General features: G+C 34.5%; 1 protein-coding gene across 1 annotated transcript; it reads right to left on the bottom strand.

Moving 5' to 3' along the window:
- Positions 1–583: 583 nt before the first annotated feature.
- On the bottom strand, positions 584–17013 carry LOC124357884 (60S acidic ribosomal protein P0). Its single transcript, XM_046809973.1, has 7 exons — positions 16870–17013; positions 11621–11714; positions 7883–8058; positions 6091–6325; positions 2857–3042; positions 1750–1908; positions 584–768 (listed from the first exon to the last, which is right to left on the bottom strand). The coding sequence occupies exons 2-7, from the start codon at positions 11672–11674 to the stop codon at positions 625–627; spliced, it is 954 nt and encodes a 317-aa protein (XP_046665929.1). The 5' UTR covers positions 11675–11714; positions 16870–17013; the 3' UTR covers positions 584–624.

Raw genomic sequence — 17013 nt, 5'->3', positions numbered from 1 at the left:
AATCCTGTGACATTGTTAATGCTCAATGTGGGACAACATTAACATTCTTGAATGATTATTTCCTTAATATATGTACAAAATTGCTATCTTAACTATAAACTTTATAACTGTTTATTTTTAATTACAAAAAAGTGGTTTGAAAGGGAAAAGCATCATAAATAAAAACATTGTCTTTGGGAAATGAGCCTTTATGCCTGTGTGCAGACTCGAGTTGCTCATGCTTAAAGAAATAAAGTGGGAGGGCATTAGAATGGAAACAATAATTTTTTTCTTGCTTGACACATAACCAATTTTGTGTGTGAACGTAAAATAGAAAAATATGATCTGAGAAAAAATTATCACATCATATTTTTAATTCTTTAATTTTATAATAAAATATCTTTATCACATGATCATTAAAATAAAATAAATTAGGAGATTTAAGGTACTTATTTAAACAAAATCTTTATAATATAAAACAGGATGGGAAATATTAATCGCTCAATTTTAGAATTAGGACTTCATGAAAATTTAATTAAAAATCTTATGGTTTTTCTTTACTAAAAGTAAATGCTACAAATTAGGAAATACAAACACAAAACATGTTTTAAAACATTTTATTGACGTCAGGCTCTAAACAGATTCTTAGTCGAATAGCCCGAAGCCCATGTCATCGTCAGACTCATTCTCACTCTCCTCCTTCTTTGCCTCTTCCTTCTTGGCAGCAGCAGCTGGGGCAGCTGCAGCCGCAGCCGGAGCTGCAGCCAGCGCAGCAAACTTGGATGGGTCCTGGAACATACACAAATTTATTTTAAACTTACAAAACTGTCATACTATTCTTGTACATTCTGGATCATGTCCTATTTAGATGACAGATTACATGGTTGGAAAGTAAATTTCAGCTGCACAAAGATAACGTTGTGGAGTTTCTCAGGGAAGCTGCCTGGGTCCTATGTTGTTTAATATGTACACCTCTGATGTCCCGAGTTGTGTGCAGAACTGCACTATCCATCAGTATGCAGATGAGTGTCAGCTTCATTTGTCATACGATATTAAGCATTGTTCAGATCAATGTTGATCTTCTAACGTGTGTCCAACAGGTCAGTTAATGGCACATGTATGTCAAAAATATTGCACATTATTAATACAACAGTCAATGTTAAGACACAATATTTTGTTATAAGTAGCAAAGTTCTTCAATACTGTAGATGGGACTTCTCTACAAAATGTTCATGTTTGGAGGGAGTAGTGAGAATTTTAAACCAGCATAGGAGGGCTTCTTGGTGTAAAGGGTAGTCCTCTATGCTTGGCATGCCTTGGTATTACAGTTAAGAGCTACGGATGTTGCTTCTACAATGTATATGGATTTTGCGGTTAGGATTGTATAGGTCCAGAACCTCAATGCATGCTTTAGTAGGATTAAAACACGATATAAATTATCCTTTGAGGAGCTTCCATAAGCTTATTCTATAGTGAAAGTGTGAGTCAAAAATGGGGTGGTGTGTAATTCCTGTAGCATTTACTGTGCATATTGCCTTAATCCTCCTCAGAGCGAAAAAAGTAGCTAGGGAAAAACTGCGTTGAGTGGTGTTAGTGTAAGTCCACCTACAAGAAGTGGTTCTGACAAGTCCGATTTTAAAGTTACGTGATTTATAGACAGCCCGTAACAGGAAAGTTATTTCACAGTTTTCCGGTTCTGTGAAATTCTTGGTTTATTTCTGTTTTTGTGATGCGTTAAATTAATAGTTGTGTAGCCACCGTGTATATTACCTTCAAGAACTCCTTAACGGTGGTGGCCTCCTTGAACTCGATATCAGTGACAGCTGCGACTGCCAACAGATTCTTGAAGCCGTTGACCAGAGAGTGGGGAGCGGAGGCGATGGTGGGGTAGCCGATGGACAGACATACTGCGGCCAGTCTGCTGACACCCTACAACAACAAGGTAATTCTCTCACAGTTTAATTTTAATAGACTGGTTTCTTAAATTTAATGAACCAATGCACACTACACCAAGAAAATAGAAAAAAAAAACATTTCTGAACATAATAAAATGCATACATGAAAAAGTGTACATAATTAGTATAACATCAACATAGTCAAGTGCTTAAGGTCAATTAGAAAAAATCCAAAACAGAATTCTTGTACAATCAAGAAGTAAATTCCTAGATTACAGTTAATTTTTGTTCCAAATATGGCTTTTCTTATGAAAAGAGTTGTACATTATGTTTAGAAATTAATTATTTTTTAACAATTATCATTTTATTAAGAAAAACTTTTACCCCAAATTTAATTTGTTATTTAGTACGTAAACAATAGAGTATTGACTTGATTCATATACCACTGGAAAGGTAGAGTTGCCGAACATAACGCTGGGTTTTTATTGTTTTATGACAACAGAGTAATTCTAGAATGACGTTGCTGTTTTCGTCTTAGCAGAAAAAAAAAATAAAGTAGTAAACATATTTTACTCTGTATTTTGGTATTAAAAAAATATTTTTACTTGTATATAAGCACAGAAAATGAGATAGAACCTAGAACATAGACAAATCGTAGAAAGTACACTTATCACAAACACAACTTTTATTGTTGCTGAAAATACCTATTAAAAAAAAAAGATAAAAAAATACTTCTTGGATTATATGAAAACAACATATAAAGAAATTGATCAAATTTGTGGCGGTAACATTTATACTATAAAAGCTTGGATGAAATTAATAATACCAGAGCAAATAATACCAGTGTGACAGTTGTCAATCTTTTGCAAAATAAATCAAATCTAAATTCTAAACTTCCTTCCAGCTTCCAGGTAAGCATCCTACTAATTAGTTGATAAAAATTTGTAGTTTATTATGTAGCAGTTCAATATCTCCAATATACCTCCATAAACTTGACACGTAGGTCTTCCGGCTTGATATCCAGGATCTTGGGCTCGAAGACGGTCCCGGAGTCGTAGACCATCTCCACCAGGAGACCATACGAGAAGGGAGAGATGTTCAACATGTTGAGCAACGTGGCCTCGCTGGCACCCACCTTGTCTCCCTCTTTCAAGATGTGCACATCGTTCTGTAAACAGCCGTTTACATTCTCAATAATATAACCATAGCTTGATTGTTGAAACGCATAAAATGCAATTGAAAGGCACTATGTTAAAAACTATAACAAATATCGTAGTTGAAGACTCTTGGAGCAATTGGAAAATTCTTTAAGTGTTACAAATTGTTAATAAAAACAACAATGAATCAGGACACAGAACATCAATTTAAAATCTAAAATTAATAAATGAAGTAACAGAACAAATAAACTTAAGTGCTTGGGAAACACTATACATAAACAGAAATAAAGAAAAACTCATAAACAATGAAGAGGGCCCTATTGAAAATTCCAGTCTTCATTCTTCTCAATTTATTTAAAAATTAAGTTTTAGCCATATCTAATTTTTCAGACTGGCTGAAATATTTCCAAAATTTTTGTATTTGCATATTTACACCATATGTTATTTTAATATTAATTATAACAAACATTATGTAAATATTTATTTGTGGAGTCGCCTGATGATGAAACCTTTGGTTTCGAAAGGCCTCGTCCAAAAAATAAACAATTTGGATAAGTATTGTTTTTGTTAACATTTAGTAATATTTAAACATTGTAGTGTTTAACACAAGGGTTTCACTACTTTCTCAATAACCACAATATAACAAGCAAATAAAAAATATATACTCTTACTTTAATGGTTTTATTATACAATTAAACACATCTTACTACTCAAAACCTATAATTTGCTTAGTTGAACAGTTTAATTTAAATGCATTGCTTTTTGGCTAAAAAACTCAAGAGCAACATGAAGACTATACGAGGTATGGCTATTAAATAACGGGACTGACGCTGCAGTGGAACGAGTGCGCATGCGCCAACCAACAATGAACACCAGCTGTGTAGTTTGAGACTTCCTCTTCAGAATGCAGTTAGTTTCGTTTCTGTAAACAACATCGTTGTGTCATAACCTTCATTTAAGTAAGTGTTGTTAATTTGTTTTGCCGGAAAAATGGTTAGCGTAATAATAGAGCAACGAATTGTTATTAAATTTCACGTTAAACTTGGAAAAACCGCTACCGAAACCTATAATTTACTAAAAGAAGTGTATGTCAGTGAATGTTTATCGTGGACTCGTGTTTTTGAATGGTTTAAGCGTTTTTAAGATGGTCGACAAGACGTGGAAGATGATTCGCGGCCAGGTCGTCCTTCAACATCAAAAACGGAATACAATGTCGAAAAAGTTGCTAATTTGATTTGGCCTGACCGACGATTAAGCATTCGTGCAGTTGCTGAATCTGTAGGCATTGATAAAGAATGTGTACGCCACATTTTACATGACAATTTGAACATGCGAAAAGTGTGTGCAAAAATGGTACAAAAAATTCTTACGATTGATCAACAAGGAGCTCGTAAAAAGGTTTGTACTGACACTTTGAATGCCATTGAAAATGACACAAATTTATTGGAAAGAATAATAACATGTGATGAATCGTGGTTATTACTTATGATCCTGAAATGAAGCGCCAATCCATGCATTGGAAGACCTCAACTTCACCGAGAGCCAAAAAAGCAAGACGAGCAAGTCAAAATTTAAAGCAATGATGATTGTTTTTTTCGACATTCATGGGATTGTGTACCTTCACTGGGTTCCTGAAGGTCAAACAATTAATCAACATTACTATCTTGAGGTACTTAATAAACTCCGTGAAAGAGTAAAAAAAAGACCCGAAATGTGGAAGGACAAATCATGGATTTTGCACCAAGACAATGCGCCAGCTCATTCCGCGTTATCTGTCAAGCGGTTCCTGACCAAGTACAGCATCCCAGTGTTAGAATTACTCGCCAGACCTAGCACCATGCGATTTTTATCTTTTCCCTAAGGTGAAATCTGCATTGAAAGGTACGAGATTTGAATCCGTAGAAGCTGTTCAAGAAAAAGCGGCAAGACTCCTGAAAGAGTTGACAGAAGATGACTTCAGCATCGTTTCCAACAATGGAAAATTCGCATGGAGCGTTGTACGGATAGAGAAGGGGTGTATATTGAAGGTGATAAGTAATTATGTGAAAATGAAAATAAATTTTTTTACAATATCAGTCCTGTTATTTAATAGCCATACCTCGTATGTCCTGATAATTGGGTGGGAAAGTGTTATTAGTAAAGAAAAGTGCAATACCAATCTAATTCATTTATGAAAGAGTTCATCAATCATATCAAGCCAGCCACTGCTCCCACCAGTTTTACCACAATTCAGTGATAGTGCATCAAAAAAACCAAGGAGCAGGGATCTAACCAGCGGTGCTACCACGCCAACTATTAACATTGTAAGTGGTACCATAAACCACCTGCCTATGCTGACAATATATTTTTTTCCTTCCGAGGGAAAGAGACGATACTCCCCGCAACGTAATCCTAAAAGGACCTTGCATTAATATTGTTGTGTCTAACTCCCAAAAGCAATCAATTAGCCTCATTTTTAATGTCTTCAACCCCTTAATGGCTACTGCAGAGTTAATTTCTCACTGACCACAAAATAGGAACCGCTGACAAAGTCAATCAGCTGAGTAAGAATGACCAGATTTATTTTGACTTGGGACAGGTAGCGATTCAACTAGCAGGGAAACAATGAAATAATTATTAGTATGTAGTTCACTTTTGGTGTTAAGATAGTGAGGGCATTGGTTAGTCTACATTGAAATGTTTTGTTTGATCAAAGTATGCACGTTTGCTGCTGTAGTAATTTTGTTGTAGATTTCCTGTGACTCTTGCTTCAAAGTTTCCCATAATGGAAAAACTATAAGAATGGCATACACAAACTAGTGTAGTGTGAATAATCTATATAATGAGGAAAAGAAGGTTGTCCTTTAATTTTTATTATTTTGAAGACACATGTCAAATTCAACAAAACGTAATTAAAAGAAGTTTTTAATTTTGAAAATTTGTAGCTCAAAAAATTACTATTTTGTATCTTTCATAGGCCTAAATTAAAATATATAATAAAAAATAAGTTCTTTTTTGTTCATTTTGGTAGTTTTTAATATGCTGTTAAAGGGTAAAATGGTGACTTAACATTAACTTACAATAATTTCAATTGTCCCCTTGGAGATCTTGGTGGGGATCGAGAGGGCCTGGAAGAAGGAGGTCTTCTCTGGTCCGAGTCCGGTGTTCTGTGCGGGGATGATGACAGGGCATGGAGCGATGGCACCGTTCCTGGCCGGTGCTCGCACCTTGTTCTCCAGCAGCTTGTCACGCACCTCGACGAGGTCCCCACGTGTGAACACAAACCCGACATTGCCTCGGATGTGAGGGAGGAGCCTACAATACACAATGTTCCAAGTTTATTGGACTTGTCAGATCCATTTTATCACATCACCATGCATCTTCAAGATGCTTATAACTACAGTTCGCTTATTAATGTGAAATTGATTGAGAAAATGATTTTCTGTTAATAACAGTCTTTTGTTATCAAGTAAGTCGAAATATATTAAGGCAACCTCAAAAGTTTTTTTAAATAGTGCCTTGTCACGAAGTAAAAATAATTTATAGGATAAATTTTTGAACCAAGTTTCAACTAATTAGGGTTTTTTTTTGGCAGCTATCATTTCTGCAAGTCGCGTTATATATATATATATATATATACACACAATCTTTAGAAAGTGAGGAGGGTTTTGTCTCTGTGGATTCAGTCAATCCAAAAGCACAATTGCAAGACTGAATTTGTATACAAACTTTAAATTATAGTATAAAGAAGAATGTGGCTCCAATAAGATTTAGCATGGCAAGATTTTCCAAGCTTTTGAGTCTTGGAGCTCTACGTTAATATCCTCTCATTTGCTGACCTGCTCAGGAAAAATCCTGGCAAGTGGATGAAGAGAGGATTCAACCAACCAAACAACAGGAGTTAAGATAAGTTTAGTAGAGTTGTACGTAATTGTATTTCTAACCACAGTAAAAAGTATTCAAGAATTTAAATCTCTTCTTATTAACTGTGTATACTACTATGTAACAATGAAAAATGTCTAAAGATTGTAGCTCCAAAAACCTATAGCATGGAGAAATATTCCAAACTTTTCAGTCATGGGAGCATTACTTTAATATCCTCTCATTTGCTGACCTGCCCAGGAAAAATCCTGGCAAGTGGATGAAGAGAGGATCTACTCAGCCAAAGAACAGGATTTAAGATAAGTTTAGTAGAGTTGTGTGTAACTGATTCTTCCGAACCATAGTAAAACATTCAGAAAAGTTAAATCTCTTCTTATGAACTGTTTATACTACATAATAATGAAAAATGTCTAAAGATTGTAGCTCCAAAAACCTATAGCATGGAGAAATATTCCAAACTTTTCAGTCATGAGAGCATTACTTTAATATCCTCTCATTTGCTGACCTGCCCAGGAAAAATCCTGGCAAGTGGATGAAGAGAGGATCTACTCAGCCAAAGAACAGGAGTTAAGATAAGTTTAGTAGAGTTGTGTGTAACTGATTCTTCCGAACCATAGTAAAACATTCAGAAAAGTTCAATCTCTTCTTATGAACTGTTTATACTACATAATAATGAAAAATGTCTAAAGATTGTAGCTCCAAAAACCTATAGCATGGACAAATATTCCAAACTTTTCAGTCATGGGAGCATTACTTTAATATCCTCTCATTTGCTGACCTGCCAAGGAAAAATCCTGGCAAGTGGATGAAGAGAGTATTGATCTTGGCAAACATGGATATTGCAAGAATATAGCCATCAAAACATTTAAAAACCATGCATTCACCACAATGTTTTGCAGGGAAAAAGATAGCCCATCCATGAACCAATTTGAAGAAAACCGCTGTCATGCTTTTATGAAAAGGAAAATTAGTGTTATGTATTTGACTCACTTTTCTAGGGCTTGGTTCCGCTCAATGTGCCCTCGGATGGCCTTACGCATCATAGTGTTCTTTCCCATGAGTACGACAGCAGTGCCTCGGAGACTCATTCGGATCTGTTGCATCTGCTTGGAGCCGACATTGTCTGCGCCCACGATGAAGCATTTTGGGTAGTCATCCAACAATTGCTGGAATCATAACAAACATACAATGATCTATGCCTTAAAACTTAATAACACATTATTTTGAGAGGTTGTTATTTTCAGAATCAATAAATCATAGATAAAAATATCAGAAATTATTATTTAGCTTTTTGCACTCCATAAAGGATCTGGTTTATGAGTTTAGATTATAAGTTTTCTTGCAAATTTTGCTTAAGAAAGTTTCAACAGTCAATACTTTTTCTATTATATTTTTTGATAAATTACGATCAGGAGTGACTCTCTGGTAATGCTGAAATGTCACCTCAATATTAATCACAGATGTATTAATAACAAGTTATAAAGGCACCTTCACTCATATGCCCGTAGCAGTCAACCACTCCCAGTTTTCAAATTGGTTTTTATTTTGATCTACAGTCAATAGCACTACTGTACTTCTACATGTAAGGAGAAAATTACTGACAACAATTTTAAATAATGCTGATATTATGATAGATCTAATGTCTTAGATGTGTTTTATCTCGCACCTTGGACATATGATAATTTTTCAGCTATTATAATATTTGGTACATTAGTCAGTAGTATTTTTTATCAAAGACATATTACGTGAACTATGATAGTATAAAGGACCCTTTTAAGACAAACACCAAGCATTCCTTTTGATTTGCAAAGTTTATAATTCGCAGCACTCTGGTTCACATTTTATTACCAATGAGCTAATAAGCTATAATTGCATTTCACTGTTACTGAAGTATTGAACAAAGAGTTTACAGAAATTTGGTCATTCAGCTTCAGAGACAATCTCTGTGATAAACTAAGCTTTTAACATCGGATCTATTGATGTTACTCAGATAAAAGTGGTTTAGATACAAACAGCAAAATATCTGTAAACATAGGACATGTTTAACACTCGTGTCAAATTCCATAAAAATTTTTAAATGATTTATTGCCGATAACGCCTGCCAGGTTCGTTGGCACTCTCAACACAAATGCGGCCAATTTGTAAATCACACTTTATCTGAGTATCACGGATAAACTCGTCACCAAATACACTTGATATCATCACCAAATACACTTGATATCATAGAAATAATCTTGAAAAAAGAATGACTAAGTTTCTGGCAAAACTTCACGTTAACTCTTTCTTAGAGATGTTCAACCACAGTGAATGAGATATAAGCACGCAATAACATACAAAGCAGGGCGCTGACTATGGCTGAGCGAAGCAAAGTGCATTCCTGACAGTGAACTCAAAAGGGCTCCCCCTTCATCCCCATAACTGATCTGAGTGTCATCACATAATAATTGGCCAGAATAGAAAGGTTTGGATATTTTTCAAAAAATCTTGTACATGCACATAAATTAATTTAAATCGGTGCTGGTGCTTTGGTATTATTCGGAGGCCACTATTTTTGGAGCAGTTTTCCTTATCGGGACCAAAGTACCTTTAAATATCTAAGGACCTGATGTTTATTAAAACTTGTTATAATATTTTATTTGGAAATAACATTAAAAAACTTTAGTTAAACAAATTTGGGTATTTATTTACAATAGCGTGACCATGGAAAATGGACTTTTTTCATGGGTTGGGCATTTATAGCCAAGTATTATTATCACAGGTGCATATAAACTGGGGGGAAAGTATATTATTGTAGTATATTGATGCCTTTCGGGCATTATTGCGTTAAGGAGCAGGGGCATCACGTGATCTGGGATTCGACTTTTGCAAGCTAGAGTTATTTTTTTTTCTAAAAGAAGAAGCAGTGCGCAGCGGGCAGGCATCGTTGACAGGATTAACGTACTAGTCAGCATCATTTCAGTAACTTATCACTTACCTTAACGAATTGCTTCTACGTAAGATAACGAACATCCAACACAAAGGTGTGCCATTACCACTACTGAACTAGGAGGTTAAGAATAGACACGGAGGAACAAAATAGTTCAAAATGGCATCCCTTCTTTATTTGAGAGAGCCGCGGAGTAATATTAAACTGTCAAATATGGATAGTGTTGCCAGAGGTACTGTCAAAAACAGAGTTTTCAGAGGATTTAAAAAATCGTAACTCCTTTGATTTTTGTTGCCGACGAAGTTTTTTCTTCACTATTGTTTCCAGGAAAAATTGTAGTTTCCAGGAAAAAAAAGAACATACCTTTCCATGGTCACGTTATTGTAAATTGATACCTAAATTTGTTAACAGAGATATATACATGTCAAATTGGTTACTGGTACAAATTTCTGGTTAATGTAACCACATTTGGGTCTAGTTAACTTTTAGCTGTTTATCAACTACACTTCCATGCAAACTTTGATCAATTTGGCCACAGTCAATGCTTAAAAATACAATTTGCACAAATATTGATATGTTTGAACATTTTCTTAAATTTCACTTTCTGTGTGTCCTATACATATACGAGGGTCTTCCAGAAAGTAAAGAACGATTGCGCATCACGGGCGGCGCAGTTCCCCCACCACCGCGGTAGATAGCTTGTTCGTTAGCCACACCTTCTGCCTCAGTGTGAGCTGAGTAGCGGTACCGTGAGGTAACGTTTGCGTCTCCTGTGAAAGTTTAAAATGGCGGCGTTAATTGAAAATCCCGCCAAGTGTGAACTGCGTAGTGTGATACGGTTTCTGAATGCACAGAATGTTCGACCTATTGAAATTTATAGGCAAATTAAGGCAGTTTACGGTGACAATGCGATGAACGAGTCATCAGTGAGAAAATGGTGCATTCAATTTAAGGAAGGTCGAACTAATGTGCACGACGAGGAACGAAGTGGAAGGCCGTCACTCGTTACTGACGAGTTGGCAGCGAAAGTTGATGGAAAAATTCAACAAAACCGTCGTTTCACTTTGAGTGGTCTAGTGGAATTTTTTCCACAAATTTCAAGGTCGCTTTTGCAAGAAATAGTGACTGAACGTCTTGGTTATCAGAAAATGTGTGCTCGTTGGGTGCCTAAGATTCTTACTGATGTCCACAAGACTAAACGGATGGGAGCAGCTCTTGAGTTTTTGACTCAGTATGACGAAGAAGGTACAAAAAACAGGAAAGAAAAACCAAATTTGAACACCAGGAAATTGATGGCAACAGTTTTTTGGGACCGAAAAGGCCTAATCCATGTGGAGTTCATGCCGAGAGGCGAAACAATCAACTCAGAGGCCTACATCGAGACCTAGCATCGGCTTCGCTATCTTCGGACACCCTCCGTATAGTCCAGATCTGGCTCCGAGTGACTATCACTTGTTTCCAAAGTTGAAAGTGTTTTTAGGCGGAAAAAACTTTTTGGGTGACGAAGACCTCAAAGAAGGAGTAAAAACGTGGCTTCATTCCTTGGTGGCAGAACAGTATAACGTCGGTATAGAAAAACTGGTGCCACGCTACAACAAGTGCCTTGACAGTTCCGGCGATTTTGTAGACAAATAGAGTAAGTTTATAAGTATTTATAAATAAATTTTCATGCTCTTATCTTTTGTTTTTATTGACTTATAACAAAACGTTCTTTACTTTCTGGAAGACCCTCGTACTTTCACTGGTAGGCATTATTAAGTGATTTCACTTAACAGCTTTAATATGAAAGGCATACAACTTACAATCAACTTCGTGAAGTAGTTTGACTTCCAGGTAGTCTTGTCCTCCTTACCCATCTTGTGTGTGTAGGGATATCTCACTAGAGAAGATTAAGGACTGTAAAAAATGAAAGTTAATTAGTTTTATGCAAAATTGACAAGCCTACAAGTCCAGTGCTACAAAAACTACACAGTTATCATTATTACAGATTGATGTAATTTTTTTTTAATTTATTTAGTAAGCCTATTATAATTGTTGTTGAATGAAGATAAAGAAATTATCACTACTAGTTAAAAGGTAATATTCTTCATCATGGTATCTTTCCTTTAATAAACTCAGTGATCAAAGTTTTATGAGCTGTATAAACCTAAATAATAGCTACACAAAATACATAAATTCTTATTTCAATCAATGTGGGTACTTACTCTGATCAATCACTGATTTAAACTATCAAAGCTTTCAATGTTTCCATCAATACTAATATATTTAAACAATGTATAATATTTCATAAGGCTATTATATTAATATTGTAATATTGATGTAACTAAAGGGAAAAGCATAACAGGTGTTGTTTTTTCAGAGAAAAAGAGAAATAATATGGGATAATCTTTACATTATCCACAATAATCTAAATAAATAATGTATATATATTTAATTAAAAAAAAAAAACAATTTTAAGATAAAAATAAACAATAATATAATACAATACTATAAGGCCTATATGGGCAACTTTGCCCATGCATAGGCTTAGTTAACTACATTAAAATTACAGAAAAAGTTAAAGAAATTTAGATAAAAAATAAAAGAAGTTTAATCAGTTGCTTCTTGGAATTCACTACATAAATAAAACCACTTACATTAATTGTTTAAAATAGTATGTTTTCATTTTAAGAAAGAATTTATAGGCAGTCACGATCCATATATTACACAATAACTGTATTGCGCAATAAATGTATTTGAAATTAGACTATATCCCAAATAATCCATCAATCTAGGAGACCAAGGGGAATCAGGGGTTCTGAGTGGATGGGGGTTAACAAGCCCACGGATAAGGTTAACAAGGACAAGTAGATATTAGTAATGGGGATAATCGGGATATCTATATTCACACTTAAAAGGTAGAAGGAATTTTAGAGTTCAGTGTAGGAATACCAACGACAAGTGAGAATAATTTTGAGTTTCTCTTTTCTTTTCCTCTTTTCGTCATGTATACAACAGTTCACACCTCTATTGTGAAGTTTAATTTTATATTATGTCATTTCTTCCTCTGTACTCTCCGGTCTTTTTTACCAATATGCATCTTGTTGTTAAATTATTTTTCCAGTTTCGTGAAAATAAAATTATGTTATTTGTGTTTTGTTGTCATTATTAGTAATTTTGTAGTAGATTTGTGTTATATAAGTTTCTAGAACAAAAGATTGATCTTCTCTTAGTGAAGAAAGTGTTTTATATATGAATAATATGTGTACTTTTGGTGCTCTATCAAGTTCAATGGTTGTGTTAGAATGACTTACTTCTGATATTGTGTCATTTTAAGTTAGATATGGAATGTATCATTCCATTTCGTTGTGCAACAAATACCATTGTCTTCTAGCTGAGGTTTAGATGAGTTTAAAAAGGTCAGATGATTTTATAATACATAATGAAAATTAGTTATCAGCTTCTTGGAATTATATGTAATCACTACTAGCCTACCTTGAGAGATGTTTTTTGTTTCTCACCATTGTTTGGTGCTGTTCGGCGCCGACGGCCAGAATATTTAGTTAGCTCTTTCAGCAACTATTGCCTTTTTCAAGATAAAAAAGCATTGATCTTTCCAAAAGTTAATAGTTTTCTGTTATTTTCAAATTTAATTTTGAAACCTTTTCATTTTTAAAATCAATATATATGGTGAAGCAAATTAGGTAACAGCCAAGGTGATTTCTTACAAGCAATAAGGTTAGGAATGAGAATATTGAGTGTATATATATATATATATATATATATATATATATATATATAAAATATGTTACTAGTAATACCAAATTTAAAGATAATTTCCACAAGCACACACATGATCTGAGCTAGAATTGGAGTACTTGTTTTTCTTTTTTTGCCAGAAGTATGGGTTGGTGCCTAAGTCCACACTGCTGGCCACGGGTTTATCTGATAGCACTTTCCCGACCTTAGATCACGTTGGACAATCTAGGACATGATCTGAGGCCAGCAAGGTAATGATTGAAGATGCCCCTGTCCATCAGTGCAAGCTTTGGCGCCACTCCACATTTCAGGTGAAAAAAAAAAATCATCCGAGATTATACCTAAATTTAAACTCAGATCAAGTGCTGATTTAGCCTAGTTTGTTTACTTGCAGCTAAGTAGCATAATTTCAGTAACAGCATGACACTAATATCAAGATTGGATCGACTGCTAACATGTTACCACGTATACAGGTTAGATGATTTTTTGTAGGTTGTTAGTAAATAAGAGTATTTTCCATCCCTAGCGGCCATTACTCTATACCATAGGCCACACGATTTAAGTTTGTTTAAATTAATTTGGAACACTAACCCATGTTACCACAATAACAGTTTACATGAACATAATCCTGAACACATTATTTCTTTTAGGTTGTTAGTATGCCTAAATAAGAGTATTTCCCATCCCTCACGGCTATTACTTAAATTTAGGCTACACGATGTAACTTTGTTTAAATTATTTGGAACACTAAATGTCGAACTGAACTACATTACTCTTTTCCTTACTGAAGCTATATTTTTAAATGTACAAGAAATATACACACTTTAGATTACTATAGAAAGTAGGCCTAATACAACTTTATTTACACTCATTTTGAGCAGCTTAGTACTCACAATTACTTAACAAAGTTAACATGTCTAACAACATTTAAATCATTCTATTTGATACTTGATTCCATTAGGCACTTATCATATGCCAGCTCTATGATTATACTGATCTCTATAAAAACCAGGTAAATTTATCCAACTTTAGCCAACTAGTTACCAGTTAGTTCTAAACCATAATTAACCCTAGAGCTGGTACGAAACGAATTTTTGTCGCCAAAGACCCGTCCGATTTGGCAACGACGAATATTCGTCGCCAAAATAGACATGTACAGTTATTGAAATTGTAGGCAATTAAGGTCATATAAATGATTTTTATTTTATATATTCTGGAAGAGCAAGAACTATAGTACCGATTTACTGTTCTTACTTCGATTATTGTCTTCTTTGTTTACCGTAATACATAGTTTTTTTGGACAGCTGATGTGAACGTAGTACGGGTCAACCACATTGTTGTGAAACTGTAAACAAGTGCCGGGTTTTGTGTGTTTGAGGTTACGAATCCAATAGTATTTGGTGTTGTTATTATTGTTTTTTTTAGCTTTCTTAGGTTAGGCTATAGTTTTAGTTGTTCAGTATGGGTGAAAACTTTAGAGATCGATCAAATGATCTTAGAGAGCTCGCAGGGTGGGATATAGTGACGTTGAGTGAAAAATGAAACTTTGTATATATTGTACATATGTAAATAAGGTAAGTAAGATTAAAATTTATTATTTTATTTTATTTTTGTTTTAACTGTCATACTTACATAAGTATAAATGCAGTCAAGAGATTATGTTTACCCATAAACAATAATATTTATTTAGAAATGTGCACATTTTTGAAAATAAATAAATATGGGTGCTTTTTCATACAAAGCCCTGTAACACATATACGTTTTGAGGTAAAAGTTATAATAATTATATATTTTTGGAATCAGGACAAAATTTCGAATACGTTATACATTTACGGTTTAGATGTAAAGCTTATTGCTAAGCAGTTACACGACGGAATATTTACAAAAAAAATTTCCAAAAAACATTTTTTTTTATATTTTGTAAAAAAAATAAAAATATGTTTCCATGGAAACAATAAGATATTGTTATTAAAATGCTCTCCATATAGTTGTGAATACATTGACATATAATAGTTTATATTTGGACTAACATTTGTGAAATGTGATACATTATAAGAAACGTCTGCGAGGCTGTTAAAATAGAGCCGCCAGTACAGAGTGACACCATTGCCAGCACTAGAGTTAATTACAAAAATGGTATTTATCTGAGATATCGGATTTAATGACAACAATAACCATTTGATTTAAAAAATGAATTTTCATACGCTTTAGTGTACATTTGACTGTTAACACATTCAGTTCTAAAGCGGGACCGTTTGGTCCCGCCCGAGTGTCTCGGCACCATTCACGGGTGCGCGCGGGACCTGTCAGTCCCGCTGGGCACTGTTGTTTTGCTCTCGGCACTGTTTAGGCAGCACTGCAAAGAGGCCCTTTCTGATAGTGTGAGCGTGTTGGGCCAGTTTTGTTCTTTCTTCTAGTGTGCATAGTTTCTCGGTTCAGCTAACTATAGTTGTTTCATTTAGTGCTGTGTTTGCTATTATTTCGTTCGAAATAAACAATGGCTGTTACATCTAGAGACCCCAAAGTAGTTTGTAATACATTACCAATGATTCGTGATGATATAACAAGTGCCATGACAATAAGATGCACAATAACAAAAAGTGTTTGGTATGATGTACATATTGTAAATAAGACGTGTTAAAAACTACGAAGAAGGGAGGGGATGGTTGTAAATAATAAAATGATATACTATTAGCGCGTTTCAGTGAAAATTATCTTGTTTTAGAGTGTGCACTCATGTAAAAATCAACGAAGACCTGTAGCCAGGACAACAGGACCCATCGGTCCCGCAACATATTACATAATTTTAGGAGTCTTGGGAACATTATGCCTAATTTCTTGTCTTTACTACCATCAACAGTTATAAGGTTACGTGTACACCCCTAAATAATACAATAGTTCTTGTAATAAATGTCATTTTCAGGTTCAATGGGCATTGGTCCATGCTGACGGGACCCAACATAATGTCAAAAAAATGTAAATATAGGTCAAAAATAATCTTTTATGCTTTTATGTCACTTCTGCAAGTATATCTTCTAATTAAACAAATTAAAAAAAATAGCACCGGGGTTTCGCTAATACTCAAATGCTTAGCAGTGAATGTGTTGACTTTACATGTGATATGAACGGGCTAACCTAAAATCAATCACGTTATGAAATTTTAATTCAAAAGTACATTTTTAACCATTAACAAGCCAAATATGTGAAAATTTGTTACTCTGAAATATCTGAATATATTGTGATCATACTATGTAATAAATAAAGAAGATTTAAATCGATTCAATTAAGAACCAAAACTTCCAAATACACTCACCTCGACAGAAGCATGGACGCAATAGGGGATATTTAGCAGCGGGTACGGAAGAAGTGACGGGAAACGGAACTACGAAGCAAAATTAAGAAATAAAAGGTGAAACAGTCTATAAAGAGTACTATATTAAATTTATTGTATTGTAAA

The sequence above is a fragment of the Homalodisca vitripennis genome, chromosome 3 (genome assembly GCF_021130785.1).
Source record: "Homalodisca vitripennis isolate AUS2020 chromosome 3, UT_GWSS_2.1, whole genome shotgun sequence".
In the NCBI taxonomy this organism is placed as follows: domain Eukaryota; kingdom Metazoa; phylum Arthropoda; class Insecta; order Hemiptera; family Cicadellidae; genus Homalodisca; species Homalodisca vitripennis.
The sequence above is the reverse complement of the archived record's forward strand: the minus strand, read 5'-3'. Positions and strand labels throughout refer to the sequence as shown.

What these genes read in the sequence shown, in the direction of transcription:
- LOC124357884 (XM_046809973.1), bottom strand. Translation starts at nt 11,674, where the DNA reads ATGGGTAAGGAGGACAAGACTACCTGGAAGTCAAACTACTTCACGAAG. An exon ending in AGGGGACAATTGAAATTATT is followed by an intron (nt 3,043 to 6,090) that starts GTAAGTTAATGT and finishes GGCTGTTTACAG; the next exon opens with AACGATGTGCACATCTTGAA. An exon ending in TACGTGTCAAGTTTATGGAG is followed by an intron (nt 1,909 to 2,856) that starts GTATATTGGAGA and finishes TTGTTGTTGTAG; the next exon opens with GGTGTCAGCAGACTGGCCGC.